Genomic DNA, 18057 nt, shown 5'->3' with positions numbered 1-18057 from the left:
TTAAAAAGGATGGGTGGTATGATGTCGGCTATGAACTTTTTTTACATTTTTTGGGAAGGTCTTTCAGTTGTTGTACATATTAACTTGAAAACTTAATGACAATACATTCCTACTTTGTTGATTCATATTTGTATAGTATTTTTAAAACATTCAGGTCCAGTGTACACAGTCTGTGTCACTTAATGAATATTCTGTAGTTGAATGCATAGTGTAAGTGACTATTTAAATTTTGTAATATGTAGTTTATATTGTGGGATGACCACAACCACCCACGTGAGTCCATTTATATGGTTCAGGTACCAATAATTGTAGACTGTGGAATGTGTGGATGACAATTCTATGTCAGCTTACAACAGCAAGTTGAAATGTTTATTAGTTATTGTAGTGCAAATACGTAAAGCTACCACTAGTCCCCACATATTAGTGGTTTAGTCCCCAGTTAATGTAAGTAATATATGTATGACTGAATTGAATATTGTTGATGTATTTAGTAACTTTAAATTTATTGTATTGGGTTATTTTTCGCATGTTTGTTAGAAAATTTTGGCCAAACTCCCCAAACATATATGTTAGAAAAATTTGCCCCAACTCCCCACACATATATGCATAAATCCCCACATGTGCGTGGCATGTTTTACGCATGATTTTGGAGTTTAAAAAGCATAATATTCAGTCAAAGCAATGTTGATTTCATGTCTGAAGTTCGTCAATAATTTGCATAATTGTTTATGCTCCAATAAGGACATTTAAGTAAAATTGTGTACAGTACTGATTAATTTCAACTCCACTCCACAAGTAGTTACACTTAACTCCCCACTTACCATCACAGGTTTGAATGTTGCCTCTACTAAGTCTACATCCAACCAAATTACTTGATTTGGAATGGATAATAGAGGGAAATATTTGTTGGGCTAAATCAAACACAAATGATGTGTTTACACATTTTAGTAATTGTGTTTGCGTTTTCTGCAGTTTTGTTAAAAAAGTTTGCCTTTACTCCCCACATATGTATGCATAAGTCCCCATATATGCGTCAAATGTTTTTTACCGGTTTATGTAGTTGACAATGCACAAAATTTATCGAATGCAATGTTAATTAGTGTATTGGACTTCATGATTGATTTCGTCATTGACTTACATGATGGCCATTGCTCGACTAAGGTGATTAAAGAAGAGTTTTTATTCAACGTGGAAGCACTATTGAAAAAGTCCAACTATACTCCCCACATAGGGGTGAGTAACTCCCCTTTTTTGTAACAATTTTTTACTTGGGGTCCATTGAGGCTACACTCCCAATTAGAGATGGGTGATGAAAATTAATTATTTTCTTAACGCATGAAATATGAATAAGGTATTTACCAATTTTAAATAAAGTTTATTTGTTTGTCCTGTCCTGCAGGTTTAGTCGAAAAACTTTGCTCTAACTCCCCACTTACAGCGTCCTTAATCCCCACATTCGCTTGATCTGTTTGTACAGTTGTGTGTACATTTTAAATCCACATACTTCCGTTAATTCTATTTGAATTGGTCCATTAGACCTCCTGATTGAGATACTTGATAGTCAATGGTCGGAAAAGGCGACTTTAGAATAGTGTTTATTGAATGTTGAAGCAGTATTGCAAAAGTTCAAGTTTACTCCCCACTTAGTTGCGAGTTACTCCCCGTTTTTTTATCAGGTTTATCTTTGGGGTTCTGTGAGGGTACAGTCATATTAAATTAAATTATTTGAAAATGGATAACGCTTGAGTCATGCAAAGGAATTTATTTGTTAACGAATGAAATAAAAATAATGTATTCACCACATTTTATTTATGTTTATTGGTTTGTCCTGCACTTTTGTTGAGAAAACTTTGCTTGAACTCCCCACGTACACCGTCCTTACTCCCCACATTGGCGTCTGCTGTTTATACAATTGTGTGCACATATTAAATCCACATACTTCCGTTCATTCAATTTAAATTGGTCCATTACACGTCGTGATTGAGCAACTTCATGGTCAATGGTCTAAAAAGGCGACTTAAGAATAGTGTTTATTGAATGTTGAAGCAGTATTGCAAAAGTTCAAGTCTACTCCCCACTTAGGTACGACTAACTCCCCGCTTTTCTATCAGGTTTATCTTTGGGGTTGTGTCTGGCTACAAACATATTAAATGAATTGAATTGAAAATGGCTAACGCTTGGGTCATGCAAAGTTTTTTTTTTTCTTAACGAACGAAATAGGAATAAGGTATTTACCACTTTAAAATAAAGTTTATTTGGTTGTCCTGCAGCTTTTTCCAAAAACTTTGCTCCAACTCCCCACTTACAACGTCCTTACTCCCCACATCGGCTTGATCTATTTGTACAGTTGTGTGTACATTTTAAATCCACATATTTCCGTTAATTCTATTTGAATTGGTCCATTAGACCTCCTGATTGAGATATTTGATGGTCAATGGTCGAAAAAGGCGACTTAAAAATAGTGTTTATTGAATGTTGAAGCAGTATTGCAAAATTTAATGTGTACTCCCCACTTAGTTGCGCATGACTCCCTTTTTCTATCAGGTTTATACTTGGGGTCAACAACACTTCATGCTTTAGTAACATGATGGTCAATCCTTTGTCAAGGAGAGTTAAAATAAGTTTTATTCCATGTCCAACCAATAATAAAAAGGTTCAACTGTAATCCCCACATAGTTGGGATTAACTCCCTGCTTATGTAACAGGTACTCCCACCTATCTAATTCAATTGGAAATGGATAACGTAAATAAATGCGTGTCTAAATGAATGAATTAGGAATGAACTATGTAACATATACCCAATTGCATAAATATATGGATTCAAAAGGTGGGAAGAAGTAATTAACTTTCTTTGATAAGATAATTGTTCAAACAACATAATGATAGATCCCACATTATGAAATTAGTCTAAATTGATGGACTTTACGACATCACAATTGCATCCATTGATGAAAACCTCAATTATGCAATGTTTCTGAACATGGTCAACCTCAAACGGAACTCTGTCTCCTTCCTTCAACTGATTGTCCACACAAAACTGCCTCCACCCTTGTCCAAACTTGGTTGATCTCTTAGTCCGGGAAACCAGTAGTTTGCACTCTACTCCGCTTCTTCTTGCCAAAAGGTAAACCACATCCATTTCTAGGCTTCTTATGATGTCACCAAAACGAACATTGAGGTCCTGCAAACAGTCCAATAACAGAAGTATACATGGGTCAGATGAAGTCACATCCAAATTGCACTCATAGTTCTGAAAGCAACAGATTAGAAGTTGAGGAATAGATACTACTAGATGGCTAGCTTGTGCCTGAGATTTCGTCAACTTCACAGCATATAGGGCTGTCCTAGGGTGCGTTGCAGCACCTAATAAAAATGACTCCTTATTGTGTGGTTCGCATTGGCCCACAAAACATGTTATTTGAAAGCGACTGCCTCCGACGTAACGAAGCTGAACATATGAGTCCACTATTTGGTCAGTGTATATCTTCTCTAGGTCTTTCCATCCATTGGTTAATTTTGGGTTCAATGGATCCATGTTGTAGGTCACAATAAAGGTGTTCCCAAAATTATCAAGTAAAGTCCATTGGTCGTCCAGTTCGTTTTCAAATGCCGCAGAAAAATGTCGATCTACATACGCGAAGTTCTACATGCACAAATTCAACTTCGAATCTCATTACAAAATAATTTAGAACCCTACACAGATTGATGACATGGGCGAATTTAACTGAAAGGCATACCTGACCATGAATGTTGATGGTGGTGAACGTCCACAATATCGTCGTCCCAGGAAATGCTTGTGTTCCGACATTGTTGTCCCTAATAGTTGCACTGACATTGGCGGCCATGGTGCGAATGCGGTGGTGCTTAAATTTTGCTTAACTATGAAACGAAATCGCAACTTGGTTGCCATTAGGGTTCGAGTGTGTCAATAAATATGGGTGGGTGGGGGGTTATCAAAAGTCGTGTCCGGTTATTGGGAAGAGCTCAGAGGTTCGCAAGGGTTATACATATTCGTTTCAACGGTCAATTAAGGATGAGTCATAACTGTAGGAAAGAACACTTTGAGCATCAAGAGCAACAATTGGACAACATATATGACGAATTAAAATTATAATTCTCACCGTACTGCCGTTGTGTTTAACTATCCATTGCTCTGTTTTTGTGATTAACTTGTAATTAAGATCCCTAATGTCAATTTTGAAATGGGATTTATGAACAACTAAACAATGAAACCAACCACTAACTTCATAATGATTTATAATTATGCAATTAATATATTGATAACATCAAAACCCCAATGCAAAGAAAATGTTAATGTGGGCAATGTCGGACACCAATTAAGCACATGTAATACCCAAACACGATCAATCCAGTGACATTATGTTTGTGTATTCCATGCGCATGAAATTGGAAAACAAAAAGGACACACAAAATAGAGTTCGTACCAAAAAAAATTCATCAACCTACATACTAATTCGCCGAAACCTAATCACCTTTTGGTTGTCAAATGAGTCTTGTGGTAGAAAGTTGACTATTAACAATGTCTGCCTCCATACATGTCAACAACGACATGAACCCATTGTTGGGAATGTATGGTCCAATCCTAGCTTCGTCTGTCAATTGGGTACATTGTGAGTCTAAGGGTACATTGACGTCCACAGGTTCCTACTAATCATCCCAAACACGTTACTTCAATACATAACTAATGAATTCAAAATAAAGTATAATCATACACCGACATAAATACAAACCTGTGAAGTTCTTTGTGACTTGTTTTTTGCTACACTTGTTTTCTTTCTCTTTGATAGTTTTTCAACAGTTGATTGTAATCTGTTAGTTCTAGGTCTCCCCTTCCTCTTAACATGTACTGGGCTGCGAACATTACTGCAGTTCGTCACACCTGGATGTTGACCGTCATCGTCTTCAATGTCAGCATGTTCGGTAAGTAAAAAGGGATTTGATTTGGTAGGGACACCTAATCCTTTTGCAATAGAATTTAGCTCATTTCACAACATCCTCGATGAAGCGTCTGAATCACATGCCACCTCCGCTAAATCGTAAAACCTCTTGCATAAGATTTTGTATCTTTGCATGCGTGGGTCGTCATTACTTCCATTGTATCCCGCTATTATCAAACTATGCCTCCTCCTTACATTTTTGGACCACCGACGGAGAACATATTTTTGCGGCACGCACTCTATGTCTTCTTGTCCAAGAGTCAACAAGCTGTGACGACACATGATGCCCCTAAACTCAAACAACATACAACTACATTGGATATTGGTTGTCAGCGTGTCAAGCACAACATCATGCATTCTGTGGCATTTTTTGCCCTCCCATAACCACTCTTCCTTGACGGTATACTTCGCCAGACATCCGTCTTGGGACACCCTTTTCACGAAACAAATAATCTTTCCCCTAAATTCGTTCTGTACCTCCGCAAATTTGGCGTGCGTGTACTCCAGTTGAAACCGCCTTTCAATGAGAGATTGTGATCCACATGCAACAGTGGTATTGGATGAAGCAAAGTCAGCTTCAAATTCTTTTTCTGCCTTTTGCCGTAGTGTGTTGTCATATTGCACAACAAATTGTTGCAAAGTAGTTCCCAAATTAATGAACCCATCAAAAAAAGCGTTCAGCCTTTCACTCTTTTGGGTGATCGACATTCCAGCCCAAAACTGACTTTTTAGATAGCAAGGAACCGAACGATGTCTCTCGTCGAACAATCTAGTGAGCCAGTCGTTTGTGGTCAAATCATATTGTCCAATAAATGCCTGCCATCCCAACTCAAAGTCAGCCACTGTGATTGAATCATACACTAGTCTTTTTAATTCACTCTTGATACATTTGTAGTTTGTGTAACCTTGCAATTTTTCTCGCACTTTTTTCATTATGTGCCATAGACACCATCTATGTTTGGTATTTGGGAAAACTTCTCCAATTGCATTAAGCATTGCCTTACATTGGTCGGTAACAATTCCTTCGGGTGGTTTGTTATACATGCACCGAAGCCAACATTCAAAAATCCACACGAACGACTTTGTGTCTTCTGCTGATACAAGACCACAACCTAATAAAATTAAGTGACCATGGTGATTAACACCTACAAAAGGAGCGAAAGGCATGTCATATTTGTTGGTCAAATATGTGGTGTCAAAGGATACAACATCACCAAAATCCTCACATGCCGCTCTACTACGAGCATCTGCCCAAAAAACATTGCATATACGGTTGTCTTCGTCCATGTCTATTTCGAAGAAAAAGTCGTTGTTTAATTCCCGCATTTTTGAAAAATGTCGTAGAAGGGCCTGCCCATCCCCATCCTTACACAAAGTTCGCCTTTGTTGATCAATGTAGTTGCGAACATCACGTTCTATGAAGTTAACGTGTTCATATTCACCTGCTTCAAACACAAGAGACCGGAAACTTTTGTTAATCCGGACACCAGCGTCATCGTTAGTCTCAACAATTTGCCTTGCATGCATATCAACTTTACGGTTGCCTCGTATTAGCCTTGACTTCTTTGGACTAATGTCATGACTGTGTTCAGTTACAACGCTCCTTATGAACCATTGTCCGTCTTTCTTTGCTGCGGTGATTGAAGCTTTACATTGTTTTGCTTTAGTGGGGACGATCTTCAATTATGGAGGAATAGCGGACACATAATTCCCCTCACGTGAACAAACCAACTTCACGTAGTTGATTTCATTGTCTTTGCCCCGTGCAGAAGTTCTTATTCGAATACCAAAGCCGCTTCTAATACCGTAATTTCTATAAAATTGTTTTACATCATCCAAGCTATCAAAACATGTGTACTTTGGGTGAAATATCATCTGCAGAGTCATTTTCAGGCAGACCACTATTTACTTGTACTTGTTCAGGCTGCTGATGTGGTATATGACTTTCAAAATCTTTGTCCAAGGAGATGTTATATGGTGAGTCAAATGGCTCCATCACCTGAATTTTGTGGTAACTTAAATGCCTACAAATTAAATGACATACATTAATATTTGCATCAACTTGACTTAGGAATGTTTAGGCTATTTTTTTTTTTGTTTCAAAATAATTGTTATGTAAACTTGAACCCTAAAAACCAAAAAACACACGGATGACATCTTGTAGTTATTGTGATACTGCACACATTGTGGTTCATTAATGAGGGCATGGAAGAGGTCTGAACGAGAAAAAAATTAATCTTTTCACATAAAGGTGAATCACTTACTTGCAATGAAGATTGCCACCAAGATGCCTTTATGGTGATGTCCGTAGTTATGGCTGATGCGTCTTTCAGTAGCTGGGCTCACCATTATGAGACATCAATGAACTGCATCTTCAAAATGTGGAAGATGGTGACATAAATGTGGGTTAAGAGTTGGTAGGTGGGGGAGTTTGACAGACCTTTACTTCTGGTCGATGGAACAGGAAACAGAGTGCTTTAAATACAAACTTACAATGCAAGAAAAGTAAGGGTATTATAGTCATTTGGTCTAATAACATTTTAGTATAAGTACTGGACCCGTTGGTCCAACACTTTGCGGACCACCACAAAGCACCACTATACTTCTTCGTTGCAGTGATAAAGGATTGACGAAATAAGGTTTCGAAATTTCTTTTCGTATTCATGTACATGTGGTTATTGTCAACCTTGTATTAGTGGGTTGAATTAATCTTCTGTATGTGGGCGTACGTTGTTAGGTAATGGAACCGTGGCAGGGACTTGATGTTGAAGAGCAGGATTTGGAGTCATTCGTCAAAAGATGCAACTCAGCAACAACACTGATTCCAGGACCTACAGGAAATGTTCAGGTAGCAATGATTAATCGGGACAAAGAACATGCTCAAAGCATTCAACAATTTGCACGGGACATTGCCTCCGCAACATACGAACGAGATTTCAAATCGAATCCATGGTTATGGGCTGAGCAGTTCATCAAATTCCATGGTATTCCATCAGTGATAATTTTAGATGTCTCCATCTTATTAGCTAACGAATCACATTTGGCTGAAAAAGTTGTTTTGTGCAGGGCTACTGAAGAAAGGAAAAATTGAAAATGCAACCCAGTTAGTAAGTTGCAAATGCACAAGCATTCTTCCATTTGTGCCATGCATTGTCAAACAATGTAAGCCAAATGGGCTAGGAGATATGCAAATATCTATAAAGGTAACTATACAAAACAAACATTTCGTATTTTTTGTTCACGACATACTTCAAATAATATTTTTACTTAAACCAAGAACAGGATACCAATGCGACTGTGTAGGCTAGTGTTCATAGGAAGGTGCTACTTAATCCAGATTTTGGACAAGATCTGACAGTGGGAGCCGTTTTGCTGTTGCACACAGTAAATACATATGTTGCCAACCTTATACAGTGAATCATATTGATGTGTCCACATCGCTTAACAATATTTCTCTAACTTTATTATTTTTTGTAATAGGTTGCAGCATTCAGTCCCCGTCCGCGACTTTGCTATGTCAACATTACAGTACACAACATTGTGAAGGTGTGAATCAAAATCTTAAACATTGTCAATGATATATTGTCCTTTTTTACGCACACCATGACTTTGTATACATTTTTTGACTCTGTCGTACTAGATCTTCAAGGAAGACATATGTCAACCAACGGATGAGCTTATCCATGCCACTTTGAAGCCTGACATTGTCCTCCCCCCATGCATGGATCCCAAGATTGATGAGTTATTGCGAAAACTTGTGAAACCCTCCATTGTCACCAACAAGACTGAGCATGGCCAAGGTTCCTCTGGCAGTGATGGTACCTCCTCAAGCACTAAGGGTGCGCAAACAACTGATCAGTGAAAATATGTGACAAATTCCATGATTGTGGTGCTTAGTATTTACTTTCCTAGCTTGTCGTAATATTTTGTGTGTGTTATTTTGCTGCTTAGTATTGTCTCTATTGTTGGTCGTTTCAAAACTTGAAGTGATTTATTCACTACAACTATGTTAATCATCATTCTAGTTACTAACGTAAATGTATGTGGGGATCTGCAATACACTTTATGTATAAACAGTTCCACTGTTAACTAAACTTAATTAAATGTATGATTTTGGAACATTGAACATTCATTTACTATTTCAAAATGTAATTAAATCTATCATGAAATGGACATTCAAAGGAGCACTAGTCTAAATTCAGTATACACAAAGCACAGTACTGGTACTAAAGTAGGGACTTACACATTAAAGGCAATCTAAAGCATTCTCCATGCACGAAACGTCCATGAACTGGATTGTGATGTTTTTCAAACAACACAAAAACGAAATATCAGATATCACAAATAAGTGGGGATTAAGGATAACCTATGTGGGGAGTTACGTGTGTTTTTTCGTTTGTACAACACTGACTGAAGTGAAGGTCATTTATATACTAAATTTCCATAATTTTTCAATCAATAAAGGCAATCCAAAGCATTCTCCATGCACGAAACGTCCATGAACTGGATTGTGATGTTTTTCAAACAACACAAAAACGAAATATCAGATATCACAAATAAGTGGGGAGTGAGGATAACCTATATGGGGAGTTACATGTATTTTTTCGTCTGTACAACGCTGACTGAAGTGAAGGTCATTTATATACTACATTTCCATAAATTTTCAATCAATAAAGGCAATCCAAAGTATTCTCCATGCACGAAACGTCCATGAACTGGATTGTGATGTTTTTCAAACAACACAAAAACGAAATATCAGATATCACAAATAAGTGGGGATTAAGGATAACCTATATGGGGAGTTATGTGTATTTTTTCGTCTGTACAACGCTGACTGAAGTGAAGGTCATTTATATACTACATTTCCATAAATTTTCAATCAATAAAGGCAATCCAAAGTATTCTTCATGCACGAAACGTCCATGAACTGGATTGTGATGTTTTTCAAACAACAAAAAAACGAAATATCAGATATCACAAATAAGTGGGGAGTAAGGATAACCTATGTGGGGAATTACGTGTATTTTTTCGTTAGTACAACGCTGACTGAAGTGACGGTCATTTAAATACTGAATTTCCATAATTTTTCAATCAATAAAGGCAATCCAAAGTATTCACCATGCACGAAACGTCCATGAACTGGATTGTGATGTTTTTCAAACAACAAAAAAATGAAATATCAGATATCACAAATAAGTGGGGAGTAAGGATAACCTATGTGGGGAGTTACGTGTATTTTTTCGTTAGTACAACGCTGACTGAAGTGATGGTCATTTATATACTGAATTTCCATAATTTTTCAATCAATAAAGGCAATCCAAAGCATTCTTCATGCACAAAACGTCCATGAACTGGATTGTGATGTTTTTCAAACAACAAAAAAACGAAATATCAGATATCACAAATAAGTGGAGAGTAAGGATAACCTATGTGGGGAGTTACGTGTATTTTTTCGTCTGTACATCGCTGACTGAAGTTAAGGTCATTTATATATTGAATTTCCATAATTTTTTTAAATCATTAAAGGCAATCCAAAGTATTCTCCATACACGCAATGTCCATCAACTGGAATGGGATGTTTTTAAAACAACACAAAAATGAAAAATCAGATATCACAAATAAGTGGGGAGTAAGGAATACGTATGTGGGGACTTACGTGTATTTTTTTGTCTGTACAACGCTGACTGAAGTGAAGGTCATTTATAACCATAATTTTGCATAATTTTGCAATCATAAAAGCCAATCCAAAGTATTCTCCATGCACGCAACCTCCATGAACTGGAATGAGATGTTTTGCAAACAACACAAAAGAAATATCAGATATCATAAATAAGTGGGGAGTAAGGAATATGTATGTGGGGAGTCACGTGTATTTTTTCGTTAATACAACGCTAACTGAAGTGACGGTCACTTATATTCTAAATTTCCATAATTTTTCAATCATTAAAGGCAATCCAAAGTTTTCTCCATGCACGCAACGTCCATGAAGTGGATTGTGTTGTTTTTCAAACAACACAAAAACGAAATATCAGATATCACAAATAAGTGGGGAGTAAGGATAACCTATGTGGGGAGTTACGTGTATTTTTTCGTCAATACAACGCTGACTGAAGTAACGGTCACTTATATACTGAATTTCCATAATTTTTCAATCATGAAAGGCAATCCAAAGTATTCTCCATGCACGCAATGTCCATGAAGTGGAATGGGATGTTTTTCAAACAACAGAAAACTGAAATATCAGATATCACAAATAAGTGGGGAGTAAGGAAAATGTATGTGGGGAGTTATAATAACTTTTTTGTATAGTCAGTACAGACTTCAGTAAAGGTCGTTTATATATGGAATTTGGAATTTATGTATGGATCATTGCACTATAATCATTATCCTTAATTCAATGACTTACAAATTCTTCACCATAACCCAATCTCCAGGAAAAATTCAAAAAATAAGTGGGGAGTCACGAATAACTAAGTGGGGAGTTACATGGAAAGTATAGTCCGTTCAATGCAGACTAAACTTAATGAAATAAGTAACTTACAAATTCCTTTATCCATCATTCATGCACTGCTTAACATTCACACAAATGACAATTCACTAATTCAGTTATATCCCTATAAACTTTTTCTTTTAACAAATGTCCAAACATAATATTAATTGGGTGGTTTGATTTCTTTTAGTACGAACTTATGCTCAATCCAGATCATGCATTAATGATTAACTTCAACAAAAAGGCAACAAACTAAACATAAGAATGTAAAATAATATCTGCCATAAATAAAATAACATGCATTGCGGATTGTTCAAATCTAATAAATAAAGAAAATACACATCACACTTCCTATTGCATTAATAACATCCACATTGGACGTAAATTCATCACTGCATCATCCCAATCTTGGTCATTTCAATTTCGCATTCTTCTTATTCCCATAAACAGAAAAAGGTGTTCTTGTCGCAACACTCTTGAACTGCCTTCGTGGTTGGGCCTTCATACGGTCATACATGTTGCTATGTTGACCACCGTCATTGTTTACAACAACTTCTTCATCCTGATGCGGCTTAGCAGGAGGGTCATGAAACATTTCGTCATCTCCATCACTGTCATCATCAAACACATCTTTAGCACAACCATCATTTAGGGGGTCTTCATTTCCAACCTCACCCGTACATTTTGCAACCATTTCTTCTAATTCAGAAATTGAATGTTCCATACCAGCTATCTCACCTTCTTCATATTCTAGGAGACGAAGAACCTCTTCGTTGTCCTTTTTTTCTTCATTTCTATAGCTAGTGCCAAATTGTTTAAATGCTTCTTTAACAACATCATGATGAAGTTCTTCATCTGACACGGACACATCAACAACACACTGTACAAAAAAACAAATAATTATAAACAAATTCCCTCTATGTAACATCAAACTAAAACAAACAATGTATTTTTCAGCTTCACCTCACCATATTCTTATCAAATGCTCTCGTTATGACTTTGTCACCAACTCTGACATTCATCCAATGCAATAGTCGAGGGAACTTGTTCATCCGACATGTCAACTTTGTGTTGCACACAAGTAAATGATCAAATGACCATAACTGCAACAAATAAAATAAATTACAACGGCATCTTCAGCACAATCAAGATCAGTATTTCAACACAATAAAAAACAATAATGTACTTACCTGAAACAAATAAACACAGCCCACAACATCAAAATGCTTTGCACTTGACTCGTTCTTCAATCCCAATGAAACAATGCACAAGCTACTAAGGAAGTACTCATACACTAATGTACCCCAATTATATTTGCCGATGTTGTCAATATCATCAACTATCTTAAAAATTATGGGGAAAACACTACCTTTTTATTGGGCAATAAGAATTCTGATATCTCTAACAAAATGTAAATCTTGCAAAAGACTTCTACACCACCAACATCATCATCATATTTCAAAAGATAGTCGTATATCAACTTAACAGTAATTGTTTCACCCCCAAAAATATTCAAAGTGTCACTATTCGAAATGGTCTCATTTAAATCAATTCTTTCACCCAAAACCCTCAAACCTAACCCTAAACAAACATCTAATAGATTAAATTCTACGACTTGGCCACCAATACGAAAATCGCCCCTTCTCTCAACCCAGTTGTAACATAACAGACTCAAAAGTTTCCTACTAATCTTCACCGAATCGGTTACCATGGGAAACCACCAAAATGGAGTGCCTTCAATATAGTTCTTCTGTTGCACACTTAGTCTATTGTTTATAGCACCGATAAACTTCGTTTTGCAGAAATGACCAAATAAAATCTGGATAACATAACAAACAAGTAAATGTCATTCATTATAATTGCACAACTATAAGAACATGACTCCAGATTAACAAACCTTCTTTTCCTCCCACAAATAAACATGTCCATCACGATTGTGGTCCATCTTCTAATCCTACAACGCCATACACATCACACAGACCACATGCATCACAAAATATGAAATGTAAAGGCAACAATAAATTTACCCAATGTCAACACCCTATACACAAATCGGACAACCAAACACAGACATAAAATGCTCATTCACCAACCATATCTCTCAAAAGAACAAAAATCACCAACAACCACATCCACAGCCAACTATACACATCCTCTGCGTAATACGAACGAAATACGTTACCTTTGGCTTAAATAAATTAAATGGGCTCCGCCAAAGGGTCGATTGTACGGTTGGGCTGACGAATTCCTTATCGTCGACGACTTCTTCTACGACCTGTCTTCGGTAGCCCACCCAAACGGCGTCAATGAATGCAATTATCCACCACTAATCTGCAATGCTTAACTCCTTTCACTCTCACATTCCCTGATAACGACCCTCCACCCCCCCGGCGAAATGGTTGCCGAAATCTCACTTTCCCCCTTTTCTCTCTTCACTTTCTCACTTCGAAACCACCCCGGCCTCACTTTCCCCCTTTTCTCTCTTCACTTTCTCACTTCGCCGGCCTCACTTTCCCCCTTCTCTCTCTTCAGTTTCTCACTGCACAACGGACCGGACTCACTTCCCCCATTTTCTCTCTTCACTTTCTCACTGCGCAACGGGCCGACCTCACTTCCCACCTTTTCTCTCTTCAGTTTCTCTCTCTAACGGACATTTAACTTCAGTTTTGTTTCTCTTTCCGCTGCACGTGTGAACTAATTCATTTTTAATTAAAAATTAAAAAAACCGCTGCCATGTCACCTTTGTCAAATACTTGTCAAAAGTTTTTGTTGGAATATCATTATCCATTAGAAAACCAAACGTGGGAGGGGAGAACCTGTGAAGTCGAGATGTAAAAAGGCAAATGTGGCTATTAAAACGTGGGGAGGATAAAAAACTTAAAGGGAATTCGAAATGGGAAAGCTAAAGTGCGGGAAATTAAAATTTGTTACAAAAATTGTCGATTTAAACCGTCATATTTTATAAGTAAAATATGGCAGTATTTAAAACGTCAATAAAATCACGATTAAGACTGCCACATTTTATATGTAAAATATGATGATTTAAAAAATGTCATCATATTAAAATCGTCACAGTTTACATGTCTTTTTAATGATTTATTTAGCAAAATAGAATTTTTTTTGTGATAAAGTAAGGGTCCAACAAATAGACCCCGTTTGAATGGTAAAATATTGTTTAACCATGACAGGGTTGCTTGTACATTTTATTATTTCTTTGTTCTTGTATTATATTTGAAACTCTTCTGTTTAACTTTTTCATATGGCCACATGAATACGGTCCTATATTAGCCAGTTCTCTTCCAATATTCACTAGAAAATGTTAAAAGCTAGACTATGAAATATGCACACGGATTTCTTTTAAATCCAAATCCAGACTTCATTCTTTAAAAATTTATTTAAATATACAATACACACCAATATTAGGAGACTTGCACAACATCATTAACCAACACACAGACAAAGAAGCAACAAAAACTGTTTGAGACATTATTTTTTAGAAGGTTAGACCCAAACATTCAAACACTAATGAATGAGATTTTTCATTTCTTGCAAACGATTCCCAAGCCATAGGAAAACTTGGAGCAATCAAGGGTGGCCATGAACTCTGGAGTGAGTTGAGTGGGCTCAGTGTGATGGGAAGTAAGTGGAGAGAAGACACAAGAAGCACAGTTGGGAGAAAGCAAGGAGGTAGTCCTGTATTTGTCCTCTCCTCCAACAACAGGCATTGGAACACCAACCTTTGCAGGGTTCTCAAAATCTTCCCTATAAGTCCTTCCAAGCACACCATCCACCTTAGGAGACAACCCAAAGAACCTGAATTGAACTTCCAAGTGAGCAAAGCAATCATCCTCAGGCACTTGGTAGTTGTGAACTGCATCATCTTCTTTGGTCACTGGCACCACATTCACCAATATTTCAGCAACATCCTCTATGGTCACTATCACACTGTTCCTGGCAGCTACTCTCTCCACTTTCACATCTTTTTCTGGAGAGTGCCAAGAGGAGAGAGGGCCCTCAGGAAGAACCAAATGGTCTCCATTGTATGTGAATTTGAGATGGTCAACATCTTCATTCCATTGAGGTGTTTTGGGTGCTTCAAGTGATAAGCTTTTGGAGTTGAAGAGGATTCCAAGGGCTTGAATCCATGTGTAGTCTCTGGCTCTACCTTCTGGCCTGTGTCCAATGAAGCGAGCATTGATTTGAAGGGAAGAGTCTGAAACTAAAGAGAAGTGTTCATTGCTCTTTCCGTGGAAGTAGAATACTCTCCCATCCCCACCAATGAAACGCGGATCAAAGCAACCTGATCCTGGCGCATTGCAGTTTGGTTTCCGACCTTCAAATCACAAACACCAACTTTATATATCATGCTTGTTAATGCATCTTCATACACTACATTCCACACAAAAATCCTAACTATTTAAAAAAACCAAGTTTTAGACCATTTGAAAACCTTGCTCTACTTCAAATAACTAGCAAGGACAAATTGAAGGGTATAGAAAGAGAAAGAATGAAAAGATGGTTTGCCTTACTTCTGCATACAGCCCTGCATATGGGTTTGTCGCAATCAATGTGACAAACCTTAGCCTTAGGATCTGTTGATTCACTGCTGGGACACTCATTCGGACATCTAATGTATTTTCCATAGCATCGACTTCCTTTGGTGCTACATTGTCTGTAATAATATGCATTGGCCTGCACACTCAAACATGACACAAACAGTGACAAAGCAATTATGATTTTAGTGATCTCCATACTTAAACTTTTACTTGATGAAATATGAGAATCAGAGAAGAGAGTTAGGGCCAATTAATTGATGAAGCAACAGAGTCTCTTCCCAACTATTTATAGATGTAAAATGGCCTATGTTGCTTGCTTATTGTGAAGGTGGCTTTTGCAAACTTGTTGCCTAATCTATTTCTGGCTCTAAGTTAAAGCACGAACATGGGTTTGGATGATTGAATGAAGAATCCTCAAAGGGATTCACATAATTGTTGTCTTCTTATAGAAGGGTATATGAATTTGAAGGTGTTAACTGATTCCTTCAACTGCAAAATTGGTGTATCAACTTCTGAGCAATGGACATGGCAAGATTATGGGAAAATGGAGTGATGGAGTGAGAGTTCATAAAATGTTTAGCTTATTTTTGTTTGTTATGCACGTTTTGCACTCCTGACTTCTAGGTCGTGAATTGTGTGTATTATTTAGATACGATGCTCTTATCTACGTATGGTATTTATAACAAATGGATTCTCACGCAATTCTTGACCACAGAACCATAAACGCTGAAAAGCTGGCAGTTTCTTGTTGCACCTCCCTATTATATGTCTTTGATGTTGTAATCTGAAATAAAAAAAAATATTGAGTTATATAATAGAAACTTATTTAATTTTAAATTTTATAATTCAAAAGTTATTTTTAATTTTTTAAATTATACAATACGAAACTTTTTTTTTAAATACAATTTATAAATTATGTAATTTAAAAATGTAAAATTTCAAAGTATATAATTTAAAAATAAAAAAATAATTTTTAAATTGAAAAATAAAAAATAATAAAAGAATTATATGAAAATGAGAAAAAAAAATAGAAATGCAGGAAGAAACTGTTCGGAAAAGTAACATTGGGCAAAAACTCTCATATTAAACACTCAGAAAACAATTTCATTCAAATCTTTAAGACTTTTCTTATACTTTTTTTCTTCAGTCGGTTAATAGATTTTCCATTTCACTGGCATTTGATAACTTTCTTTATGAATTTTCAATTGTTGCAAAGAATTCTCAATTAAATGAATTTTCAAATTTATGTTGACTTCACTTTCTTTTTTACCCAAATCTTCGATTTCTTTATTTCTTATTCACTCTTATAACTTTATTGTATTTAAAAATATATATAAAGTTCTTTCAAATTTTAGAAATACTTAGATTTCCATATCTCTTAAATTTTACAACATCAACTCATCAAAATATAAAGTATAAAATTTTAATCATAACAAATTATTAAAAAGTCAAATATAAATAAAAACCTTTTTGATAATACACATAAAAAATTTATTTTAATATATTCTTTCTATTTTTCTTATCCATTTTATATTTTAAGTTTTTATTTTTATTACATGTTATTAACATAAAATGCTGATATTTTGAATTCATGTTTTGAGACTATAGTTATGCGCTATCGTGTGTGTAACACACAATTTTAGTTGGAAGAAACCATAAACACAAGATATAGGGTAAAATAACATGAAAAGAATGAAAGTATGATATCAAAGCAAACATACCTACACCAAACAATTACACAATTTCAATGCTCACATGCAATTCACCAACATGCCTTGTGCATGATAACATGATCTGGTTTCGGGAGATTAAAAGTATTGAATTTGATTCAAAGATTATGCTCTTGCCACATGAATCTCTTGGTAGATTGGTGGATACACTTTACAAACACGTTCTATCATCGTCACATCCGCGTCATGTTATTTAGTTTGTCCACATCATTGGACCAACATTTGGGGTCTATAGTGACATTTTTGTCATTTTGTGGTCCTGAATAACATTTTTGTAAATATGAGTGGCATAATTGAGGGAAAACATTTTTTAGGGTTTGAGG

At 36.2% G+C, this 18057-nt stretch overlaps 1 protein-coding gene and 1 pseudogene across 1 annotated transcript; both read right to left on the bottom strand.

Moving 5' to 3' along the window:
- Positions 1 to 4727: 4727 nt before the first annotated feature.
- LOC114170195 (protein FAR1-RELATED SEQUENCE 5-like) lies at positions 4728 to 6954 on the bottom strand (annotated as a pseudogene).
- A 7845-nt stretch (positions 6955 to 14799) lies between these two features.
- Positions 14800 to 16479, bottom strand: LOC114170593 (uncharacterized). Its single transcript, XM_028056103.2, has 2 exons — positions 15978 to 16479; positions 14800 to 15781 (listed from the first exon to the last, which is right to left on the bottom strand). The coding sequence occupies exons 1-2, from the start codon at positions 16198 to 16200 to the stop codon at positions 14988 to 14990; spliced, it is 1017 nt and encodes a 338-aa protein (XP_027911904.1). The 5' UTR covers positions 16201 to 16479; the 3' UTR covers positions 14800 to 14987.
- Between the last annotated feature and the right edge of the window lie 1578 nt (positions 16480 to 18057).

The sequence above is a fragment of the Vigna unguiculata genome, chromosome 11, assembly GCF_037176805.1.
Source record: "Vigna unguiculata cultivar grain cowpea cultivar isolate G323 ecotype 2 chromosome 11, ASM3717680v1, whole genome shotgun sequence".
NCBI lineage: Eukaryota > Viridiplantae > Streptophyta > Magnoliopsida > Fabales > Fabaceae > Vigna > Vigna unguiculata.
This window is presented reverse-complemented; position numbering and strand designations above follow the sequence as displayed.